Here is a 22,488-nt window from a genome sequence, read left to right as displayed (position 1 = left end):
CGGCAGATGTGAGGTTGCTATCCCAGATTGCTGGTTTACTGGCATGAAGGGTAGGGTATGGCATGGGTTCCATGACATTCTGTGCTACTCTCGGTGCCGAGGTCCTCTTGGGCAAAGAGGGAGATTTCCTGCCCTTTCATTCCTCCTAGGAACTATTCCTCCCAATTTTTTTTTTTTTTCCTCCCCTTAAAAAGGACCCTAACCATGGAAGACCCAGTCAATGACCCTGCTACCGCCCGCAGGCCCCCTTTTTGATAGTGCACCCCAATCTGACCCTGCCTCACTTTTGGCCACTCTTTGGACACTCCTGATGCCCCTGTACCTCTTGCTGGTACCGTTTTGTCACCCGCTTCAGGTACCAGGGCTTCGACTGACTCCTTTGTCTGACCTCCACTCTCCTTTGACTATGCTTCCGGCCCCCCTCTCTACGGTGCGGCAATTTTCGAATCGCCAGCCCATCCCACATTGTACCAACTCCGGTCCCACTCCTAAACGCCAATGTCAATTGCCTAATGATACTTTGCCACCTTCTCGTTCTACTCGGAAAAGACCTACACACCATGCACTCCCTTTCCACACAGTTTCAGAATGTACAATGGACTAAATTCTTTACTTTACGACAGACTTCCTCTATTGCCTATCTTTCCGACCATAGTATTGGCAAGGCACTCCTACGCCATGTTGGTAGAGATGTTTCCTTTCCTGCTCAAGAGTGGTACATGCATCATCACTGTCCAGAATGCTACCCAAGCTCGTGATCTTTCTCTTAAACATATCGCTACTGTTCCTGTCACTATCGAAAAATATCATTCCCTCGATTCTTGTAGTGGTACAGTCATTCTGCCCCATACATAGTCCAACAGAATTTCCAGACTTGTGGCAATGACATTCTCGAACAGCTGGAACTCCAAGATCTCCCAATCCTCAAAGTAAACACTTTCATGTCCTTTCTGCCTGCGGGCATAGATGATACCCTTGCAATGAGGCTCGATTAACTTTTGACAGCCATGAACTCTTATCCTGTTTATGTAGCAGGACATCGGTTAAAAGTTCAAAAGGTGATCCCTACACTGCAACAGTGCAGAAATTGCTGGCATTTTGGTCACCCAGCAAAATATTGCAGATCTATAGCTGAATGCCCAGTCTGTGGTGCCGACTACCATTCTAATACATCTTGCAGTCGACCTCCCTCTTGCTTTAATTGTCATGAGGCTCGCCCTTCGTACTCAGTTGCCAGGTTTACTTGAATGAGCGTGAAATTCGTTCCCTCAAAGAAGCAGGTCTCCCTTATGCTATGGCAGTTTCTAATCTCTGCCTCCAAGGGAGACTACCCAGTGTTTATTATGTTTCAAAACATCCCCCCACTTCTGGGGTCCCATCTTCTGCAGCCTCTGTTGTTACCCCTCCCATAGTCACTCCTGTATTTAATTCTTTTGCTGTCCTGGGCTCAGATGTCCCTACTTAAACACCTCGGTCTGTTCTGACATCTTAGTCCTCGCTCACAAGCCCCAGTATTGACGAGATCTCATACAACACCTACCAGTTGCCCCTCTACTCAAAAGTCCAAAAAAATCCCATTTGATCAAATTTTCCTTGCCCTCTCCTTCCCTTCTGCCCCCACATTTTGCCTTTCCAGTCTCTGTACCTGGTTCTTCTCCTCTCACTGGCTCTATTACAAGTGTGGAGGTTCACCCCCCTCCTTGTTCTGTGCCTCCCTCCCCTGTCCCCTCCCAAGTCTCTCCCTCTTCTGCCACCTCCCAGGTTTCTGCCTCTTCTGTCCCCTCCCACACTTCTCCAGTTCTCCACATGCTTTTGTTGTCCCCCCCCTACTTTAGTACAGTTCATTACTGTCCCAATCTTTACTCACCCTCCTCCTTCCATCTCCCATATTGTCTCCCATAGGACGTCTTTGAATTCAGAAACATTTGACGCTATTTCAGAATATATTCAAGACTAAACCTTCAATGGACACTGATCCACCTCCTGTTCCTTCTCTTCCCTCTCCTCCATCTTCACAACTCCATTCTTCACAATGCTCAGTTCCTTCACTGTTTGAACGTCTTCAGATGCCACCCACCGCACAGACTTTTCTAACCCCTCTAGCCCGTAGGTGCCCTTTCCTATGGATTCCTGGTATTTTCCTTATTGCCAATCATGGCCTATTTACAGTGGAATATCTGTGGCATCAGGGGTAATCGGGGTGAGCTTCAGATGTTGCTTTCCAGGTTTTCCCCTGTTGGTGTTTGCTTACAAGAACCAAAATTACTCGGCTGTTTTCCAACCTATCTCGGGCTTTAATTTATTGTATTCTTCGGATCCTTCCTCAGATGGGACCTTTAATGAAAGTGCACTTCTACGCAATGATATTCTGTACTGTAAACTATTTGCCCATACCTCGCTGCATTACACTGCAGCCTGTATCCACTTAAATAAGTGGTTTTCAATAAGTTCTTTATATCTCTCCTCCTCGGGCATTTTCTATCCCAGATTTTGCCTTTGTTTCATCCTCACCTCCACCACTTCTGTTACTTGGCGATTTTAATGCCCACCATTTCCTCTGAGGGGGAGGGGTCTCATTGTGACTCGCGTGGCATTCAGTTGGAGGCTTTTCTCGCCTTTCGCCCCCTCCATGTTTTAAATATGGGTACTCCCACCCATTTTGATCCTCGTACTCATACTCTCTTGCATCGATCTATCGGTCTGCTCTTCCTCCACTGCACTAGACTTTGCCTGGTCTATTCTACCAGACTTGCATGACAGCTATCATTTTTCCAATCATTCTTTCTTCATATTCACCAGCTTTCCATAGCCCTCGCTGGCAATTTGATCGGGCAAATTGGGACCTTTACTCGCAACTCTGCTTTTAGTGAGGTTTTCTTAATCCTCCATTGATGAGCTCCTACACCTCTTCTTGACGTCAGTTTTAGCCGCAGCTTCTCATTCTATACCCCAAACCTCAGGCATTCTCAGAAGTGCATGCCTTGGTGGTCTCCTGCTTGTGCTTGTGCAGTACATTTGAAACGCGCTGCATGGGGCAGGTACCAGTACAATGAACTGATGAGACTTCTTGATTTTAAGCAGAAGCGTGCGGTCACTTGCCATGTCATCAGTGACCTAAACGCACTTGCTGGCGAGATTGTTTCCACCATCACCTCTGCTTCTTCTGAGTGCAGTCTGGAAAAAAGTGGGGAAATTGAGTGGTAAATACTCTTGACGTTGCCACTGAAATTGGCACTCATCTGGTCTGTATTTTCTGGGGGCTCCATCTATGCCCCTAGTTTCTTTCCTCAGTCTGCCAGAGTTAGTACCCTTGGACTTTTCTTCTCTCGAACAGTATTCGGATGTTACAACACTTACATCAGTCAGCCCTTATGGTCCTCTTACACCTCATCAATCTTATTTGGTCACAAGGAGTTCTTCCCCAACTGTGGAAATCTGCCATTGTTCTCCCTTTCTGCAAGCTGGGTACTACGGGACATGCCTCCCACTATCGTCCCATTGCTCTTACCAGTGCAGTTTGCAAAGTGAGGGAATGTCTGGTAAATCGGCATTTAATGTGGTATTTAGAGAGAAGTCTCTCCACTAGTCAATATGGCGTTCGTAAGGGCCGATCTACCATAGACCCCTTACTATGCTTGGATACGTATGTTTATAATGCCTTTGCGAATAACCACTCGGTTATTGCCATATTTTTTGACCTTGAGAAGGCATATGACAACTTGGAGGTATATTATTTTGGCCCAAGCCCACTCCTTAGGCTTCCAAGGCAGTCTACCATCCTTCCTTAGGAACTTCTTAACTGGCAGACATTTCAGTGTTTGGGTTAATAATATGCTCTCCCCGGACTTTGTCCAAGCTGAAGGTGTCTCCCAGGGATGTGTTCTGAGCACAACACTTTTTCTCCTTGCTATAAATGATTTGGCCTTTTCCATCCTATATTTGGTCATCACTCTGTTGATGGCTTCGCTATTTCTTGTGCAGGTGCTGACTGTCACCTCATTACAGTTTGTCTCCAGCATGCAGTCAACCGTGTTTCCAATTGGGCCACTACGAATGGGTTTAAATTTTCCAGCATTAAAACACACCAAATTACTTTCACTAGACGCTCTGTCATCTCTGATCGTCCTTTATACCTTTATGGATCATGTATCCCTGAACGTGATACGGTCAGGTTTCTAGGCCTTCTCTTTGACCGTAAGTTATCCTGGAAACCTCGCATTACCTCTCTGAAAGCAACTTGTCACAGCCAGCTAAACCTTCTTAAAACCCTTGCTCATCTTTCATGGGGAGCTGATCGTCGAACTCTCCTTCGCCTACATTCAGCCCTCATTTTATCGAAACTCGATTATGGTGTCCAGATCTATTCAGTGGCCTCTCCTACTACTCTCTCTAGCCTTAATCCCATCCACCACCAGGGATTACTTTTATGCCTTGGTGTTTTCCCGCTCTTCCCCTGTCGAGTGTCTATGCAGAAGCCTTGTCCGATCGCTGTGATGCCCATTGCCTTTGCTACTATGTTCACTCATGATCTCTGCAATCCTTCCATATATAAAATAGTCATCTATGTTAGTAGACATTATTTGTTCGTCACCCCTGTTTGCTCCATCCTTTTTCTCTTCACCTACATTCACTCTTGTCTTCCCTTCAGTTACCACCTTTCTATGTTCATGTAGCATCTCACTTTTCCCTGCACCCTGGGAGGCTCCAGCTGTTCGAGTCTGTTTTCTCTCGCTCCCTTGCGCGAAAGCCCAACTGCCTACGGTTGCTTCCTGCTCTTTTTCTTGACCACTTCCGCTCTCATTCTCATGCCATTGCAGTGTACGTGGATGGCTCTAAGCCTTCCAACAGCATCAGATTCACAGCAGTGTTTCCAGTGTTGTGCGAGGGCATTTACTATCTTGGCTAGCATTTTACTGCTGAATTGTATGCCCTTCTTGCAGCACTTATTTGTATTGCATCTATGCCTATGTCATCATTTGTGGTTGTTTCAGACTCCCTTAGTGCTTTACAGGCTATACGAACATTTAATACACCTTTCCCCCTTGTTCTCCATATCCAACTTTGGTTATGCCATATCTCAACCAAGCATGAAGATATTTTTTTTGTTGGGTCCCTGGTCATGTTGACATACAGGGCAATGAACAGGCAGACACTACTTCAGTCAGCAGTATATGACCTTCCAGTTTCATATAGGTGTTCCATTTATGGACTATTTTGCTGTAATAGCATCCCACCTTCACACCCATTGGCAACGACATTGGTCTGAGCTGCTCAGTAATAAACTTCACTCTATTAAACCAAGTATAGGTTACTGGCCATTTTCTTGTCACCAGTGTCGAGGTTGGGAGACTACTCTCTGCCCGTCTTTGCATTGGCCACACTCATCTTACTCACGGGTATCTCATGGAGAGGCACCCAGTTCCTCTCTGAGAATTGGCAGGTTCCAGTATCAGTTACATTCTGTTAGACTGCCCACTCTATCAACGAGCACGCAGAATTTACCTCCACCGTCGTCTCCACTCTGTTGCTCTCTCTTTACCTTCCTTTCTTGTTGATGGACCCTCCTTTAATCCGGACTCTCGTTGACTTTGACAACAACTAATTTACTCCACAAACTTTGATGATTCCTTTAGCACTCCCCTCAGCCCTTTCTACCTCACTCTCTTGCTACCCTCTACCCCCGCACTATCCACTGCCCCGCTAATCTCCATAACCTACTAATCGTCCCTCTCCTTTTTGCCACCTGATACCCTCGCTTCCTTCCCTGCCCTGCAGCACTGTATAGCTCTTGTGGTTTAGCACTTCTTTTTTATTATAATAATATGGTATAATGCCTCTTCCAAGGGGGAGGGCTCCTTGGTGCAGTGAAGAGGCTCTTGGTCTGAGGAATTAGACCTTTCGGTCTCCTTCAGACCGAATCTAATTACCCCCAATCCCCCCTTCCCTATCCCATCCTTCTTGCCTCTTGTCCTCTTCGTGTTTTAAATGTGGGCGCCCTCGCCCATTTTTGACACTCACACTGTCTCGTGTTGATCTATCTGTTCCTTGTCAATCACACTTGATTACACTTGGTCTGTTCTCCCGGATTTGCATGATAGTGATCACTTTCCTGTTTTTCTTACTTTGCATATTCCCAACTGCCTTGTTGGCCCCGTTGGCAATTTGAAGGAGCAAACTGGGACACATACTCTTGTCTTACTGCTTTTTGTGGGGACCCTTCTTCGTCCTCTGTTGATGAGCTGGTTCACCAGTTTTCGACCTTAGTTTTGACTGCAGCACCATGTTCTATTCCTCAAACCTCGGGCAGGCATTCTCAGACGTGCATTCCTTGGTGGTCTCCTGTGTGCACCCGTGCAGGGCATTTGAAATGTGCTGTGGGAGGCTATTATCGAGATAATTGGACAATGAACAGGCGGATCGTGCTGCACGGCCAGTGGTATGTGATCTAACAGTTTCCTATAGAGGTATTCCATCCAGGGATTATTTAAGTCATCTCTGCCCTTCTTAGCGGCCGTTGGCAACAACGGTGGTCGGACATACACCATAAATTGCACTCTTATCAGACCGCTTTTAGGTTTGTGGCCATCATCTTACGACCATTGCCGTATTCGGGAGACTGCACTCTCCAGAGTACGGCATACTCGCCTTACCCATGGGTATCTCATGGAATGGCGCACTATTCCTCTGAGGTTTGTTGGCTCCCTATTTCGGTTCTTCACTTTCCTGTGGATTGTCCGGTTTACCAGTGAGCCATCGCCCTACCGCTCTTCCCTTCTTGCAGACGGCTCCGCTGCCTTTGACTTGAGATCGCTTTTTGACTTTGTCAGCAACTGCTTTACCATACGAACTTTGATACACAGCCCTTAGCATCCCTTCCAGCCCATTTCTCCTCCCCTCTGATCCCCTCTCCACCTAGCCGTTTATAGCCACAGCACTATTTTCTGCCCAGCAGTGCTGCATGACTTGCCGGTTTAGCACTTTCTTCTACTATATGGTTTCGTGCTGTCCCACGTAGAATTTAACTGAAATTCAAAAAAGCTCCCCTGAAGTTAACTAGAATTTCATTGTTAATCCAAAACAAGTTAGCAACCAGGAATTCACCCTCGATCTATATTCTTAGTCTGCCTGAATTCATGACCTTGTTAATGTAGCACTGATACCCTCCACTTGATAAAACTTAATTGTATTCAATTCCTCAAGGTTTTGTTCTAAATATCTAGTACTTGCTTTATAAGTGTGTTATAATCAAAAAGTGCTAAACCCTCTAGAGTCATGCAGCCCTGCTATACGTATATAATTAGCATCTTAAGCGTGTGTGGGGTGTGCTCCTGCCATGGACATTGCCGCCATTTGTCTTGCCATTTCTTTGGTCATTGTGTGTATTACATTAAGGGTTTAGCGCTTAGTTATGATTGATAATAGGTGCATTACAGTTTATGTAAACATTCCATTCTTCCCCTCCACTCGTCCAGTGTTTAGATTGTGTAACCTACGAAGGTATTATTGCTGGTGAAGGTAATTAGAAACACCCTTCATTTTTTCTGTTGTATGATTGCCTCTCATTCCTTAGTTATCAAGGGTGGAAGCTAAATTATCTGGTTTATGGAAAGTTTTCAAAGTATTTGAGAAGTTTTTGGATAAATGATGCACAACAGTTTTGGGTTAAAATTAAGATGCATAGTACTTGAAAGTTATTTTTACTGTGAGGTTACAATTCTACATACTTCTGTGGAGTTGGTTTATCTCGTCTAGTATGTTCTTACCACATAAACTTCTGGAAAACCTATATATTTGAGATTAGTTATAACAGTAAGGCAGGTTTAATACTTTCTTGAAACTGCATACTATTATGGGAGTCAGGTTAAGAATAATCAGCGACTCCCAAGCCATGCAAGAGGAATGTGATTAGAGGCATGTACAGGGCCTTTAAAACCTGCACAGGATCAAACTAGCCATTATTGTAACAAGTCGTAATCTGGGCAAGAGGAGGATGAGAATTAAAGCTGTGGGGGTGATTTAGGATCGGGTTCCACTTTTGGTTCGCCTTCGGGCAGGTCTTTCTCAGTGTCTACCAGCATACACAGAGGACTCCTTTCCTCCTGACAGATCTCGTCGTTTATATAGTAGAAATGCTCATAGGTCAGGGCGGAACACCTGTAGGAAACGTCGGTAAAGATCACGAGAGTTTGGAAAGAAACTTATTTAAATTAAACGTCCTACTTCATAAATGTACTAAATTAACTTGAAGTGTTCAGGCTTAGGTCTAATAGAAAAAATTAAATTTAGCATGAGAACAGGTTTAGGTACTGCCAAAAGCAGAAGTTGTACAGTTGTAAAAATTAAATAATTAGTACTATAATACTGTATGAACAGCAGACGAGAGTGTTGCATAGTGGAAAATATTCGAAAGAAAACTGTCTACCACCTTATGAAACATAGCCCCCACTTTAAACCATGGAACAGGTTTCCACAACACTGATGATCTATGGATAGTCTGCTAAGACTTCAGCAGATAATGGAATGGATACTATAACTCACTTCTTCAAATTACGTAACTCACCACCTGGAAACCTCTCCTCCTGCAAGAAATTTCATTAAAACTTGGCAGACTCTCCAGGGTTGATCCATGAAACTGTACTTTTCTTACCTGGATAGAACCTAACTGACTTTTCCCAGGTGCTATACGACCCGTGTAAATGCGAGAAATGCTTCACGTGTGAGACTAACACTTTTTCGAGATAACCATTGCGCGAGACCATCATACATGCCCAATGTTTTTTTTTTTTTTTAATTAAGTCCTTTCCAATCTTTTAGTTGTGCAGCACCAAATGATAACGGAATGAAGTTCTCTCCTTAGCTAAACCAAAGGCGACAACCAGTACATGAAGACTCTAAACGAGCAGCCAGTGCATGTGGATACAAAGGCACTATCTAAAACAAGCTATTATCGGTCCTGTTTCGCACAGGGCAGAGCTTCAAGCTCTACCAGTGACTTCATGAAAACTCGACCTCTGTTCTGCAGTGTATCTTCATAACCATATCTGCTAGCACTATGTCTGTACATCCAATAAAAGTACACTATTATTTTTACATTAATGGGGGAGCACTAAACCCATAAGGGTCATACAATGCATCGGGGAATGGAAGATATTCAGGCTAGATTCGAGGAATTGGAGCACTGGTCAAATTCCTTAGATCAAGAGCCCATCACAAACATCAAGGAACCACCTTCGAGGGAAATAAAAGCACAGTATACAAAACTACTACTACAGGACTTGATACATCTCGTGTCCCGTAGCTCAGTAGCTAAATCACCTCTCACACACTGAGGTCCGTGGTTCGATTCCTGATACAGGTGGAAATATCGGGCGTTTCCTTAAGACACCTAATATCCCTGTTCACATAGCTTATTATAATTAACCTGTTCACCTAGCAATAAGTAGGTAACTGGGTGTTAACAGACTCGTATGGGTCGCATCCTGGGGGACAAGATTAACCTAAGTTGCCCGAAATGCTCTGAATAACCAGGGGCTTTCTGTATAATGTCAATATCACCTAGGTCTGTATAACTGGTATCAGGTACTTTTAGCAATAATATTACCATCCTTGCTGGCGGTTCTTAGGTGCCTGCGTATACTGATAGCAGGCAGCACCAGGCAGCGCAGCAGGCGGGTTGCTGAAGGGATCAGTATGAGGTGGAGGGCGCCGGGTGCATGTGCCAATGTATCTGTAATGACATCCAACACATCCATGAGTTAATTTGCCTTTGGCATGCTGAAACACAGGCATGACAAAGCATAATACATAAACTTGGGAAGATACTAACCTCTCATTACGGTAAGTGCGCTGTATAGCCCTTGTGGTTTAGCGCTTCTTTTTTATTATAATAGTCATTACGGTAAGGGGAAGGGGGCGGGGCATCCTAGGACACTAATTTCTCACTAAAGAGAGCCCAGGAGCACTAACCTTTCAGCGTAGTAGGGAGAGCCCAGAGCACTAACCTCTCAGCTCAGTAAGGAAAATCCAGGAGCACTAACCCCTCAGCCCAATAAGGAGAGCCTGGGAGCACTAATCTCTCAGCCCAGTAAGGAGATCCTTGGAGCACTAACCTTTCAGCCCAGTAAGGAGAGCCTTGTGCCACTAACCTCTCAGCCCAGTAGGGAGAGCCCAGGGGCATGGTGGAGTCATCCACGGTCCACGACCAAGCATTAGTATCCAAGTCGAAGCGACCTCCGATCCAGTAATCAGTTGTCAGCTCTGCAAGACCACATATTCTATATCTCAAGAATGTACACTTTTAAAAAGACACTTTTAATAAAGAAACTTTTTATCAGCAAGACGTTTCACTTGAGAAAAGTTCTCGGTGACAAAATCCATTTTTTGAGCGTTGCATCTGTACTGAACAAGAGAGCGCTTGCAGAAGCAACTGTCATCAACACACTGATATTTAGATACCTGAACAAGAATAATACAACACGTAGTCAGTGATCGCCTTATCACTCACACATCACACAGGGCCCATCACAGATCCCGTCAAATGATACAACTTTCCTCTCCTCAGACTTCTTCCTATCAGAGAGATGTCAAAATCCAAACAGTTTTCATTCCCGAAGAACAATTGCTCCCACTTCTCTAGGCTCAATCTAGTATCCAGATACCCAATGGACAGAGGTCAACATTAAAATCAGGCAGACTTGGTGTCTCAGATGGTCAAAATGAGAATTAGTACCAACTTGGATTTGTTATTCTCCAATACAGAAGAATATTCAATATCACAAGTCACTTTCCTCGCTGTAGCAGCTGTTGTCAATATTTTTCAACCTGTGGTTATAGAAACAGTTTTGAGTGTTCACAAGTGTTTATATAGCGACTTATGACGTACGGTATAATTTTAATTTTCAAAGGGGTCGACAAGTAAGCCAGCTGAAGACCTCGGTCAGATGACCAAAACGTCTAGTGGGAGGTCATCATATGATTAAGACCAGCGTCAAGAAACATTTGTCCTGTTTCCTGACGAATCTTACCTAACCTAACTGTACCTCACATCCAAGCTGCAGTATATTAGCCGAGTTGATGTGCGAGATGTGTACTCTGGAAGTCTAAAGGAAAGAGTTCGTCAACGTGTTGAGGCTTCCGCTGCAGTTTCTAGAAACTGGCAGGAATTGTTTTACATCAATGAAAACAAGGATGAACTTTTCTCATTCCTGGTGACGATTGTTGAAGCCACTGACAACACATTAGACTAATAGTCTGTGTACTCAACCCGAGAGGTGTTTGGTCCCGCCCCATGAACTGAAGTAGCCGACACCCGAATATTTCTACAAGTGCAGCAAAAGTATACAAAGGTGTCAATACGCACAGGTGGCACAAATGTGCTAGTTTGACAGTGACAGTGGCTTAGCGCTTCTTTTTGATTATAATAATAATAATAATTGACAGTGACAGCAATGAGGGGTTGGCCATCCCAGAATCGAGAGTTACATTTGCTGTCGGGAAGAACTTCCGTTACCTGGCAACTCATGAGACTGCAAAAGGGAATGTCAACGTACAGATGTTGCTTATTTTGCCCAGGCTGCCAGTTCCGTGTTGCACAAGCCATCAGTCATGGACTCGCTTTCTATTAGCTGAATTTCCATCATACGGTTCACTCATCAACTTCCCATAAACAATACCCTGCTCATTTAAATATTTTCTTAAATACGTTTAAAAACAAAGCTTTGAATAACATGAATTCAGATGATTAAAAACCGTTCATGACATGACATGATCTTTTATTACAAGAGATACTCTTCAAATCATGAATGGTGAAGCTGTATAGCCCTTGTGGCTTAGCGCTTCTTTTTGATTATAATAATAATAATAATAATGAATGGTGAAATATTTAATTTACGTTAAACCACACACAAGATTCTAAGTTTACGTTTTTTATTTTTTTTTTTTTGTTAATGATACTGGGAGATACGGATGCACACTTGCTGCTCTCATGTACTGCAACAGAAGTCCGAAATCCCTGAAGTCTTCAAATTTCGACAGATCGCCGTAAATGGATCTGCAGAACTGTCTCGCTTCTGGCCACGACACCTGGCGGAGATAACAATTGAGATAAAAACTTGTGGTGAGGGAAGCAATACTGTTGACTTGAACACATTATTATGTCATTAATTTAGAAGCGCTAAATCCTTAGAGGAGTCATACAGAACCTTGGGAAATAAGAGGCAATTAGGTTCACTTGAAGCATGAAAATACCAAGTCAAGTTCCTTGCAGAAAGAACCCCTCACCGACGTCAAGACACGGTCCCTGAGGGACTGAATACTTAATTGCAAACTCGTTAGCTGATGGTGAAATTCACAGAGGTGCCTACTAAGGTGCTCTGTACCAGTGCATAATGGAACTTTCATTGAAAAGTTCAAGGGTAAGACAGAGCAGGAACACAGAAGAACAAGGAGAATTTAAGAAGGGTTGTTGAGGTATTGACCAAGTATTTATACCAAAGCATCTAAGTGAACAGTTCATAGACAAAGGCGAGGAATTCTTTGTTGCATTTATGCATTTAGATAAGGCATACGATAGTGTGGATAGGGAATGTATGTGGCAAATGTTGAAAATTTATGGAACCGGTTGTAAATTATTAAAAGCAGTAAAGAAACGTTTTTTTGTGAGGCTCAGATTAGGGTATGTTGAAGAAAGAGAGGATTATTTTTCCAGTAAAAATAGAGCTTAGAGAGGGATATCTGAAGTCACAGTGGTTGTTTAACACATTTATAGATGTTGTTGTAAAAGAAGTGAATGTTGGAAAGAGCTGTAGAATTAAAGAAAGAATTTGACATAGCTGGGAGTTGTCACACTTACATTTTGCCGATAACACAGGTCGTTTAGGAGATTCTGAAAAGAAGCTGCAAAGGTTGGTGCAGGAATTTGGAAGAGTATGTAAAAGAATATAAGAAGGAACACTACAACAGGCCTGCTGGCCCATGCGAGGCAGGTCAAACTCACACACATACATACATATACAACAGGCTAAGTGACTAATTGGTATATGCCTAGGACAAAATGGTAACTAACACACACACACACACACACACACACACACACGTAGTGGAGGCAGGAACCATACATAGCTTTAAGATGAAGTATGATAAAGCTCATGGAGCAGGGAGAGAGAGGACCTAGTAGCACTCAGTGAAGAGGCGGGGCCAGGAGCTGAGTCTCCACCCCTTCAACCACAATTAGGCGAGTACAATTAGGCGAGTACAATTAGGGGAGTACACACACGCATATAGAACAGGCCTAGTGTCTAATTGACATGTGCCTAGGACAAAATGGTAACAGCACACAGTTATATATATATATATATATATATATATATATATATATATATATATATATATATATATATATATATATATATATATATATATAGTACACAGTAACTATATATAATCTTGCCGAAAGTGTCGTTGGTGTATGTCGTTCTATATAAATCTCTATTAACTTTTTAAGATATCGTGTTGGATCACTTTAGGACCCAAGAAGAATGATATTCAACCCACCTTCGCAGGGGAGAAGAGAGCGAGGCAGTAGTCACCAATGCGGGTGTACAGCATTGGACACTCTTTCCTGTTGTTCAGAGTAATGTTGACAGCGGAAGCCAATAAGGTCACCATCTCATGTGCTGGGGAAGCAGGAACGACGATGAAATAACAGTGCAAAAACAGTCATATTACAATAACTGTTTTTGCAGGCTTCAAACACCTTTTATTGTACAGCAATAAAGGAATGGAACAGACTACGCGCACATGTCAAAGCCAGTCATAGCATGAACCAGTTCAAGAAGAGTGCCAAAAGGTGTCTGATGAATGTAGCTACAGAAAGGGAGGGGAATGATTTTCAATTTTTTAGCTAACATACGTGTAAATTTTACCTTATTCCTAGTAATGACCCTCGTATTGTAGATAGTCTTAATGACCCTCCTGTAGTAGATAGTCTTTTTAGTATGATAATAAGATGTTATCTTCATTGTAGAATAATAAGAAAATATTATAACCTTTATATTATAATAATAAGGTAAAAGGACCCCAATGGAAATAAGTCACTCTGTCTGACTTTTTTGGGTTATCCCAGGTTCTCTACACATATGCTGCTATGTACGATAATTCTATGTAACTGTATTTGTGTATACCTGAATAAACTTACTTACTTACTTACTTACTTACTTACTTACACATGCAGAGATATTGTAGCTTGCCTTCGTCATACAGTTGCCCAAAAAAAGTTCCTGGACAGTCTCTTCTGGGCAGAAATATCAGACAACACAGGCGCAATTTAATTTTACTTAATCCAGCTAAATATATTTTAAATTAGTTTACAATAATTTAATAATAAACAATCACAATGAAATATATTTTTTTTCGTTAGGTTCAGAATGATTTTTGCGAGATTATTGCATACACAAATTTTCGTTTGTCTTATTCGGCAAGAAGAGCATTGCTATTTAAGTCAAAATCGTAAGATTTACCTACTCAGCACGACATATATACATAGGGTACCACCTCTAGAACTGGACTGGGGACCCTCATCCGCAGAGAAGAGAATAAACGTACTTCATGGAAAACTAAAGATTCTCCCCGGAGCTGTTTGAATGTTTTCTCCTACCACCCCCTATATTTTATTTTTTATGTGAACTTCATTTATAGACAGAATTCACTGATTAAAAAACACAAACACGAATGCAGTGGTACAATATGTCAAAGATTATGAATCTCCTCCAGCTCCTCCAAAGCCGGACGCAAGCCAAGTATGTAGCAATCATTTCCCGTCTGGATGTCCACACTGAGACGCTGGAACATGAAAGTGGCCACCCTCGGGTCTCTGGTGGTGTCGAGTCTGGAACCCAGTTCTTTAAGGAAACATGTGGCATTTTTTGCCCATGATCCCAAGGTCTACGATCCTACAGGAACAAATTGATACTATTGGCTTATGTCTCTGTACGTGCCGATCTTGCATTTCTCCGTGATCAGCAGCTCCTCCCTGTCGCCCGACACTGTGATGGATGTAGGTGTCAGCCAGCGTCGACACGCAGGTATAGTCCCATGTTAAGAGCTTGCCATTCGTCCAAGGACAGATGGTGATCCCATCAGGGTGGTTTGTGGGGTTGTGAGTATTGGTGGCTGCTAGTGATTGGGGCTCTCTCTCGGCTGGGCATCCAGCCGTAGCAAGGCTACTCTTCATGATGTCGTTGATTTCATTGTGTCTTGCATGCCAGCCCATGGTTTTGGAGCAGTTAAGACCATGTAGACCACTCTGGTCGGCTTGCGCATCACCGCAAATACGTATATATTCCGTGTGAATTGGGGCAGTGAGGCGGTGAGCCACTGCAGTATGGAGTGAAGCATGTTCCCACTGCCGAAATGGGGACTGTTTGGAGGAAGTCCCAAGAGTGATGTGCACTCACAGCTTGGAGACGGGCAATCTCCCTGTCTGATGTTACAATCCTCAACATGTTGGTAAGCACCTTTTCAGTAATGGGGCCATCCCAACTTGACTGTTTGTACGTCAGTGCTGCAATAGGTTTAGGTGCTGCAACAGCAAGAGTCTTCCATTCGGTATTGGCACGAACGTAGCTAGGGTCTTGTATTCCTGCTGAGTCAGTGAAGTTGTCCGGAAGAATTTGTATTATTAACTCGTTAGATGATATGTGGCAAACACCATCTTTTTGGACATCCAATTTCTTTATTACCGTTTCGGATTTAACATCATCAGAATTAAAAGTTACATTAAAATTTTTAAAGTAAAGTAAATCTTAATTAAAATATTAAAATATAAATCAAATATATCCACACAGCTTAGATTTGTAGTTAGCACGTTTAAGATGATGCTAACGAAGAACAATAATTATGAAACTATTAAAAAATTTAATGGATAAAGTAAACAATGGGCAATGTTATGTAAACTTCCTAATTATTAAGCTTTGACATCCAGTATTATACATCTTTATATATAAGTTTCCCCTGAATGTTCTTCAGAGGTAGACTAAGGAAGGCAATTAACTGTGAAGAGTCGAATTGATTTTTCAGTTATTAATCTCTGGCTTCAACTTATGTATTATATATAAAGACTAAAGCAATCGAAGATCAAGCGAATTACAACAATTATTCAAAAATTTAAAATCACTGGAATTTTAAAGGGTGATTTAAAGGAAATGTTCCCGAAATTCAGATTGAGACGAGTAAAAGGGAGATTAATTCTGCGAGACACAACTTTATGTTCACATAATTAGATTTGGAAGTTTCGTGACGAACTGCCAATATACCGCAACGAACAGTTGGGACATTTATAGTTATATACAAAATTTGAGCCTAAAGGTGTAGGGACCTGTCTCTAAACTTAAAAAATGACTTAACTGTTAAACAATTAGTAACAACAAACCGAGAAGAAATTTAAGGACAAAGTTCAAACAATAAGGCTGAAATTTTTTTTTAAACTGGTAAAACAAACATAATATCCATAGTCAGGAAGTCTAATACTATATTTAATATGTCTGGGTACTGTATATCCAAATATTTCCTTGTCATAGACTGAATAACATGTAAAGGGGTAAGAATTATTTTAAAAGTTTGTTATTTTAATTCCAAATCGAAGTTAACATAATTGAAAGTATGAAATCTCGATGAAATAAAGCTCTGCTAGCATTAAATTTAAGCATGTATGGAACAAATGCTAAAAAGTTTATGCCTAAACCAGTGAATGTGGGTTTACGATGTAGAGAAGTCTCAAAACCATTAACATTATTTGTAATTAATATATCTAAGAACGGAAGGCTGGATCCGTAGAGGAAACTATTGGAATCAATAAGCGCGGAGAGTTGATTATCCAAGAAAGCCAAACAGTGCGGCATATTTCCATTTGGGTATTTTTGGGTCACCCCTTGATGTGGTACACAGCAGATATCTTTTTGGTATCTATTTACTGCTGGGTCAGAAGAGCAGTGTTAGAAGACTTGCATTTTAAAGCCTTAATGTGCATGTCCAAATTCAGGTTAGTTAAATTCAAGCTCTAGAAGTAACGTTAGTGGGTGAATTAGCTTCCTGAAGAAAGTGCGTTTCGTTGGTTAGTTAGCTTCCAGAAGAACGTGCGTTCCGTGGGTTAACTCCAAGCAGAAGTAATGTCTATGGATAAGTAGCGTCCAGTATATGTAAAGTTCGTAAGTTAGTTAGCTCCCTGAAGAAGTAACGTTCGTGGAATAGATTCCTTCGTAAGTAATACTTGTGTGTTAGTTACCTTAAGAGTACTACCATTCGCGAGTTACTTAGGTCTCTACAAAAGTAGGTTTCATTGGTTAGTTAAATCCATGTAGTAATAACATTCGTGGGTAAGTTAGTTCCATACAGGAGTAAAGTTCGCTGATTAGGTTTTTATTAGTTACAGATATGTCACAGTTAACTTACTCATGTTCGTGCCCTTCACCGGCAGGTCCAGCTTCCGCTGGGTGATCATCTGTAGTAAAAAAAAATAACTTTAGAGAGTCATACACTGCACTGTGAAGGTGTATTCGACTCCTTGTGGTTGCTGGGGTCGATTCATAGCTCCGTGTGTGTTAGTTATGTGTTGGCTGGTAGTTGTCCACATACTTGTCGATGGACACTTGGCTTGTGTGTGTGTGTGTGTACTCACCTATATGTACTCGCCTGTATGTGGTTGCAGGGGTCGATTCATAGCTCCTGGCCCCGCCTCTTCACTGGTCGATACTAATTACTCTCTCCCTGTTCCATGAGCTTTATCATACCTCTTCTTAAAGCTATGTATGGAACTTGCCTCCACTACTTCACTCTCCAGATTATTCCACTTCCTGACAGCTCTAAAGCTGTCGGGAGGGTTCGTGGAGATGTGATGGTTGGAGTTAAGCACACTTTTTGGATGGTAACACTTATATTAGCAAAGTGTGAGAGGGGAGCCCAGACTGCCTGTGTTGCCTCTCGTAGACCTAAGCGCGGAGTGAGGAAGAGGCCGAAGAAGCCGAGAGCGCAGCGCTCTCATGATTCATCTGGGTTTTCAACTTACAGTTGTGGCCATTTGTTCCTGTATCCCCTCTCTGAAACATCGAGCCCTGTCCACTTTGTCAATTCCTCTCGGTATTTTATACGCCATTATCATGTCTACCCTATCCCTCGTATCCTCTAGCGACATCAGCTTCAGTTCCCTTAACCTCTCCTCGAAAGACATATCACTCAGTTCCGAGACTAATCTTGTTGCAAACTTTAGCACTTTCTCCAAGTTCTTGATGTGCTTGACTAGGTGTGGGTGCCATACTGGTGCTGCATACTCCAGTATAGGCCTGACGTACGCGGTGTACAATGTCGTGAATGACTCCTTACTCAGATGTCGAAATGCTGTTCTCAGGTTTGCCAAGCGTCCATATGCTGCAGTAGTTATTTGATTGATGTGTGCCTCAGGAGACATATTTGTTATAATGCTTACCCCAAGATCCTTTTAAGTGATGTTTGCAGCCTTTGATCTCCTAACCTGTACTCCGTCCTTACCCAATCTTCATGACTTGACACTTACTGGGATTAAACGCCAGGAGCCATTTGTCTGACCAGACTTTTAGTCTGTCCTGATCCTCTTGTAATCTTAACTGATCCTCACCCGCCTGCATTCTCCTTATCAGTGTCACATCATCACCGAACAACGATACTTCTGAATATATTCCTTCCATCATGTCATTCACATGTACAAGAAACAGCACCGGACTAAGATTGACACATACGCCCACTCTGACACTTCATCATGTACCAACACTCGTTGTTTCCTTCCTGTCAGCTATTCCCTGATCCATTGCAGTATTTTCCCTACTATTCCTGTCTGCTCCTCTAATTTTTTGTACCAGTCTCTTGTGTGGTACTGTGTCAAAGGCCTTCTTGCAGTCCCAAAAGATGCAATCTACCCATCCCTCTCCCTCCTGTCTTACTTCTGTTACCTTATCGTAGAACTCGAGTAGATTTCTGATAGAATTTCCCATCTCTGAAGCTGTGCCGATTGTCATGTATGAGCTCAATCTTTTCAATGTGCTCCACCACTCTTCTCCCGATAATCTTTTCCACGATTTTACGTACTATACATGTCGGTGACACTGCTCTGTAGTTTAATGCTGCCTGTCTACTTTCTTAAAAATTGGAACTATATTTGCTGTCTTCCACTCTCCGGGCAATTGTCCAGTTTCGACAGATTTATTGAAGATTACTGCTAGCGGCACACACAGTTCCTCTGCTCCCTCTCTCGGGATCCATGGAGAGATGTTGTCTGGTCCCACCGCCTTTGAGGCATCTAGTTCACCTAGCAGTTTCTTCACCTCTTCCTTGGTTATGTGTATTGTGTGCAGCACCTGCAGACGGAATACAGCCTTAGAGGTCAAAGGCCGCAAACTCAAGAAAAAAGACCTTGGGGTAAGCATCATGCCAAGCACATCGCCTGAGGCGCACATTAACTAACTGCTGTAGCTTAGAGGCGCCTAGCAAACCTGAGAATAGCGCGCGCGCGTACTCACCTAGTTGAGGTTGCGGGGGTCGAGTCCGAGCTCCTGGCCCCGCCTCTTCACTGATCGCTACTAGGTCACTCTCCCTGAGCCGTGAGCTTTATCATACCTCTGCTTAAAGCTATGTATGGATCCTGCCTCCACTACATCACTTCCCAAACTATTCCACTTACTGACTACTCTGTGGCTGAAGAAATACTTCCTAACATCCCTGTGATTCATCTGTGTCTTCAGCTTCCAACTGTGTCCCCTTGTTACTGTGTCCAATCTCTGGAACATTCTGTCTTTGTCCACCTTGTCAATTCCTCTCAGTATTTTGTATGTCGTTATCATGTCCCCCCTATCTCTCCTGTCCTCCAGTGTCGTCAGGTTGATTTCCCTTAACCTCTCCTCGTAGGACATACCTCTTAGCTCTGGGACTAGTCTTGTTGCAAACCTTTGCACTTTCTCTAGTTTCTTTACGTGCTTGGCTAGGTGTGGGTTCCAAACTGGTGCCGCATACTCCAATATGGGCCTAACGTACACGGTGTACAGGGTCCTGAATGATTCCTTATTAATTAAGATGTCGGAATGCTGTTCTGAGGTTTGCTAGGCGCCCATATGCTGCAGCAGTTATTTGGTTGATGTGCGCTTCAGGAGATGTGCCTGGTGTTATACTCACCCCAAGATCTTTTTCCTTGAGTGAGGTTTGTAGTCTCTGGCCCCCTAGACTGTACTCCGTCTGCGGTCTTCTTTGCCCTTCCCCAATCTTCATGACTTTGCACTTGGTGGGATTGAACTCCAGGAGCCAATTGCTGGACCAGGTCTGCAGCCTGTCCAGATCCCTTTGTAGTTCTGCCTGGTCTTCGATCGAGTGAATTCTTCTCATCAACTTCACGTCATCTGCAAACAGGGACACCTCAGAGTCTATTCCTTCCGTCATGTCGTTCACAAATACCAGAAACAGCACTGGTCCTAGGACTGACCCCTGTGGGACCCCGCTGGTCACAGGTGCCCACTCTGACACCTCGCCACGTACCATGACTCGCTGCTGTCTTTCTGTCAAGTATTCCCTGATCCATTGTAGTGCCTTCCCTGTTATCCCTCCTTGGTCCTCCAGTTTTTGCACTAATCTCTTGTGTGGAACTGTGTCAAACGCCTTCTTGCAGTCCAAGAAAATGCAATCCACCCACCCCTCTCTCTCTTGTCTTACTGCTGTCACCATGTCATAGAACTCCAGTAGGTTTGTGACACAGGATTTCCCGTCCCTGAAACCATGTTGGCTGCTGTTGATGAGATCGTTCCTTTCTAGGTGTTCCACCACTCTTCTCCTGATAATCTTCTCCATGATTTTGCATACTATACATGTCAGTGACACTGGTCTGTAGTTTAATGCTTCATGTCTGTCTCCTTTTTTAAAGATTGGGACTACATTTGCTGTCTTCCATGCCTCAGGCAATCTCCCTGTTTCGATAGATGTATTGAATATTGTTGTTACGGGTACACATAGCGCCTCTGCTCCCTCTCTCAATACCCATGGGGAGATGTTATCTGGCCCCATTGCCTTTGAGGTATCTAGCTCACTCAGAAGCCTCTTCACTTCTTCCTCGGTTGTGTGCACTGTGTCCAGCACATGGTGGTGTGCCCCACCTCTCCGTCTTTCTGGAGCCCCTTCTGTCTCCTCTGTCAACACTTCTTTGAATCTCTTGTTGAGTTCCTCACATACTTCACGGTCATTTCTTGTTGTCTCTCCTCCTTCCTTCCTTAGCCTGATTACCTGGTCCTTGACTGTGTGTGTGTGTGTGTGTGTGTGTGTGTGTGTGTGTGTGTGTGTGTGTGTGTGTGTGTGTGTGTGTATGTGTGTGTGTGTGTGTGTACTCACCTATTTGTGGTTGCAGGGGTCGGTTCATAGCTCCTGGCCCTGCCTCTTCGCTGATTGCTACTAGGTCCTCTCTCTCCCTGCCCCATGAGCTTTATCATACCTCGCCTTAAAACTATGTATGGTTCCCGCCTCCACTACGTCACTTTCTAGGCTATTCGACGGCCTGACAACTCTATGACTGAAGAAATACTTCCTAACATCCCTTTGATTCATCTGAGTCTTCAACTTCCAATTGTGACCTCTTGTGTCTGTGTCCCTTCTCTGGAACATCCCATCTTTGTCCACCTTGTCTATTCTGCGCAGTATTTTATATGTCGTTATCATGTCTCCCCTGACCCTCCTGTCCTCCAGTGTCGTCAGGCCGATTTCCCTCAACCTTTCTTCGTAGGACAATCCCCGTAGCTCTAGGACTAGTCTTGTTGCAAACCTTTGCACTTTCTCTAATTTCTTGACGTGCTTGACTAGGTGTGGATTACAAACTGGTGCTGCATACTCCAGTATGGGCCTGACGTAAATGGTATACAGAGCCTTGAGCGAATCCTTACTGAGGCATCGGAAAGCTATCCGTAGGTTTGCCAGGCGCCCGTATGCTGCAGCAGTTATCTGACTGATGTGCGCCTCAGGAGATATGCTCGGTGTTATACTCACCCCCAGATCTTTTTCCTTGAGTGAGGTTTGCAGTCTTTGGCCATCTAAACTATATTGTGTCTGCGGTCTTCTTTGCCCTTCCCCAATCTTCATGACTTTGCACTTGGCAGGGTTAAACTCAAGAAGCCAGTTGCTGGACCAGGCTTGTAGCCTGTCCAGGTCACTTTGTGGTCCTGCCTGATCCTCATCCGATTTGATTCTTCTCATTAACTTCACATCATCTGCAAACAAGGACACTTCTGAGTCTATCCCTTCCGTTATGTCGTTCACATATACCAAGAACAGCACAGGTCCTAGGACTGACCCCTGTGGAACCCCCGCTTGTCACAGGCGCCCACTCTGACACCTCGTCACGTACCATGACTCGTTGTTGCCTCCCTGTCAGGTATTCTCTGATCAATTGCAGTGCCTTTCCTGTTATGTGTGCCTGATCCTCTAGCTTTTGCAGTA

The 22,488-nt window shown here is 43.5% G+C and overlaps 1 protein-coding gene across 3 annotated transcripts in view; it reads right to left on the bottom strand.

Annotated features, from left to right (window-relative positions):
• Positions 1–7,681: 7,681 nt before the first annotated feature.
• The window catches only part of LOC128696132 (uncharacterized), a 30,749-nt gene continuing 15,942 nt past the window's right edge, over positions 7,682–22,488 (bottom strand). For all 3 annotated transcript variants that reach the window (XM_070094886.1, XM_070094888.1, XM_070094887.1), the window contains exons 5-10: positions 17,446–17,494; positions 13,552–13,673; positions 11,973–12,081; positions 10,146–10,257; positions 9,602–9,727; positions 7,682–8,154 (exon numbers count right to left, since the gene is read on the bottom strand). In XM_070094886.1, coding sequence (XP_069950987.1) covers positions 7,998–8,154; positions 9,602–9,727; positions 10,146–10,257; positions 11,973–12,081; positions 13,552–13,673; positions 17,446–17,494 — 675 coding nt within the window. In that variant the 3' untranslated portion in view covers positions 7,682–7,997. The remainder of the gene's footprint in view (positions 8,155–9,601; positions 9,728–10,145; positions 10,258–11,972; positions 12,082–13,551; positions 13,674–17,445; positions 17,495–22,488) is intronic.

This window comes from Cherax quadricarinatus, chromosome 48, assembly GCF_038502225.1.
Source record: "Cherax quadricarinatus isolate ZL_2023a chromosome 48, ASM3850222v1, whole genome shotgun sequence".
NCBI classification, from domain to species: Eukaryota; Metazoa; Arthropoda; class Malacostraca; order Decapoda; family Parastacidae; genus Cherax; species Cherax quadricarinatus.
Note: the sequence above shows the minus strand (reverse complement) of the source record. Positions and strands in the feature narration are given on the sequence as shown.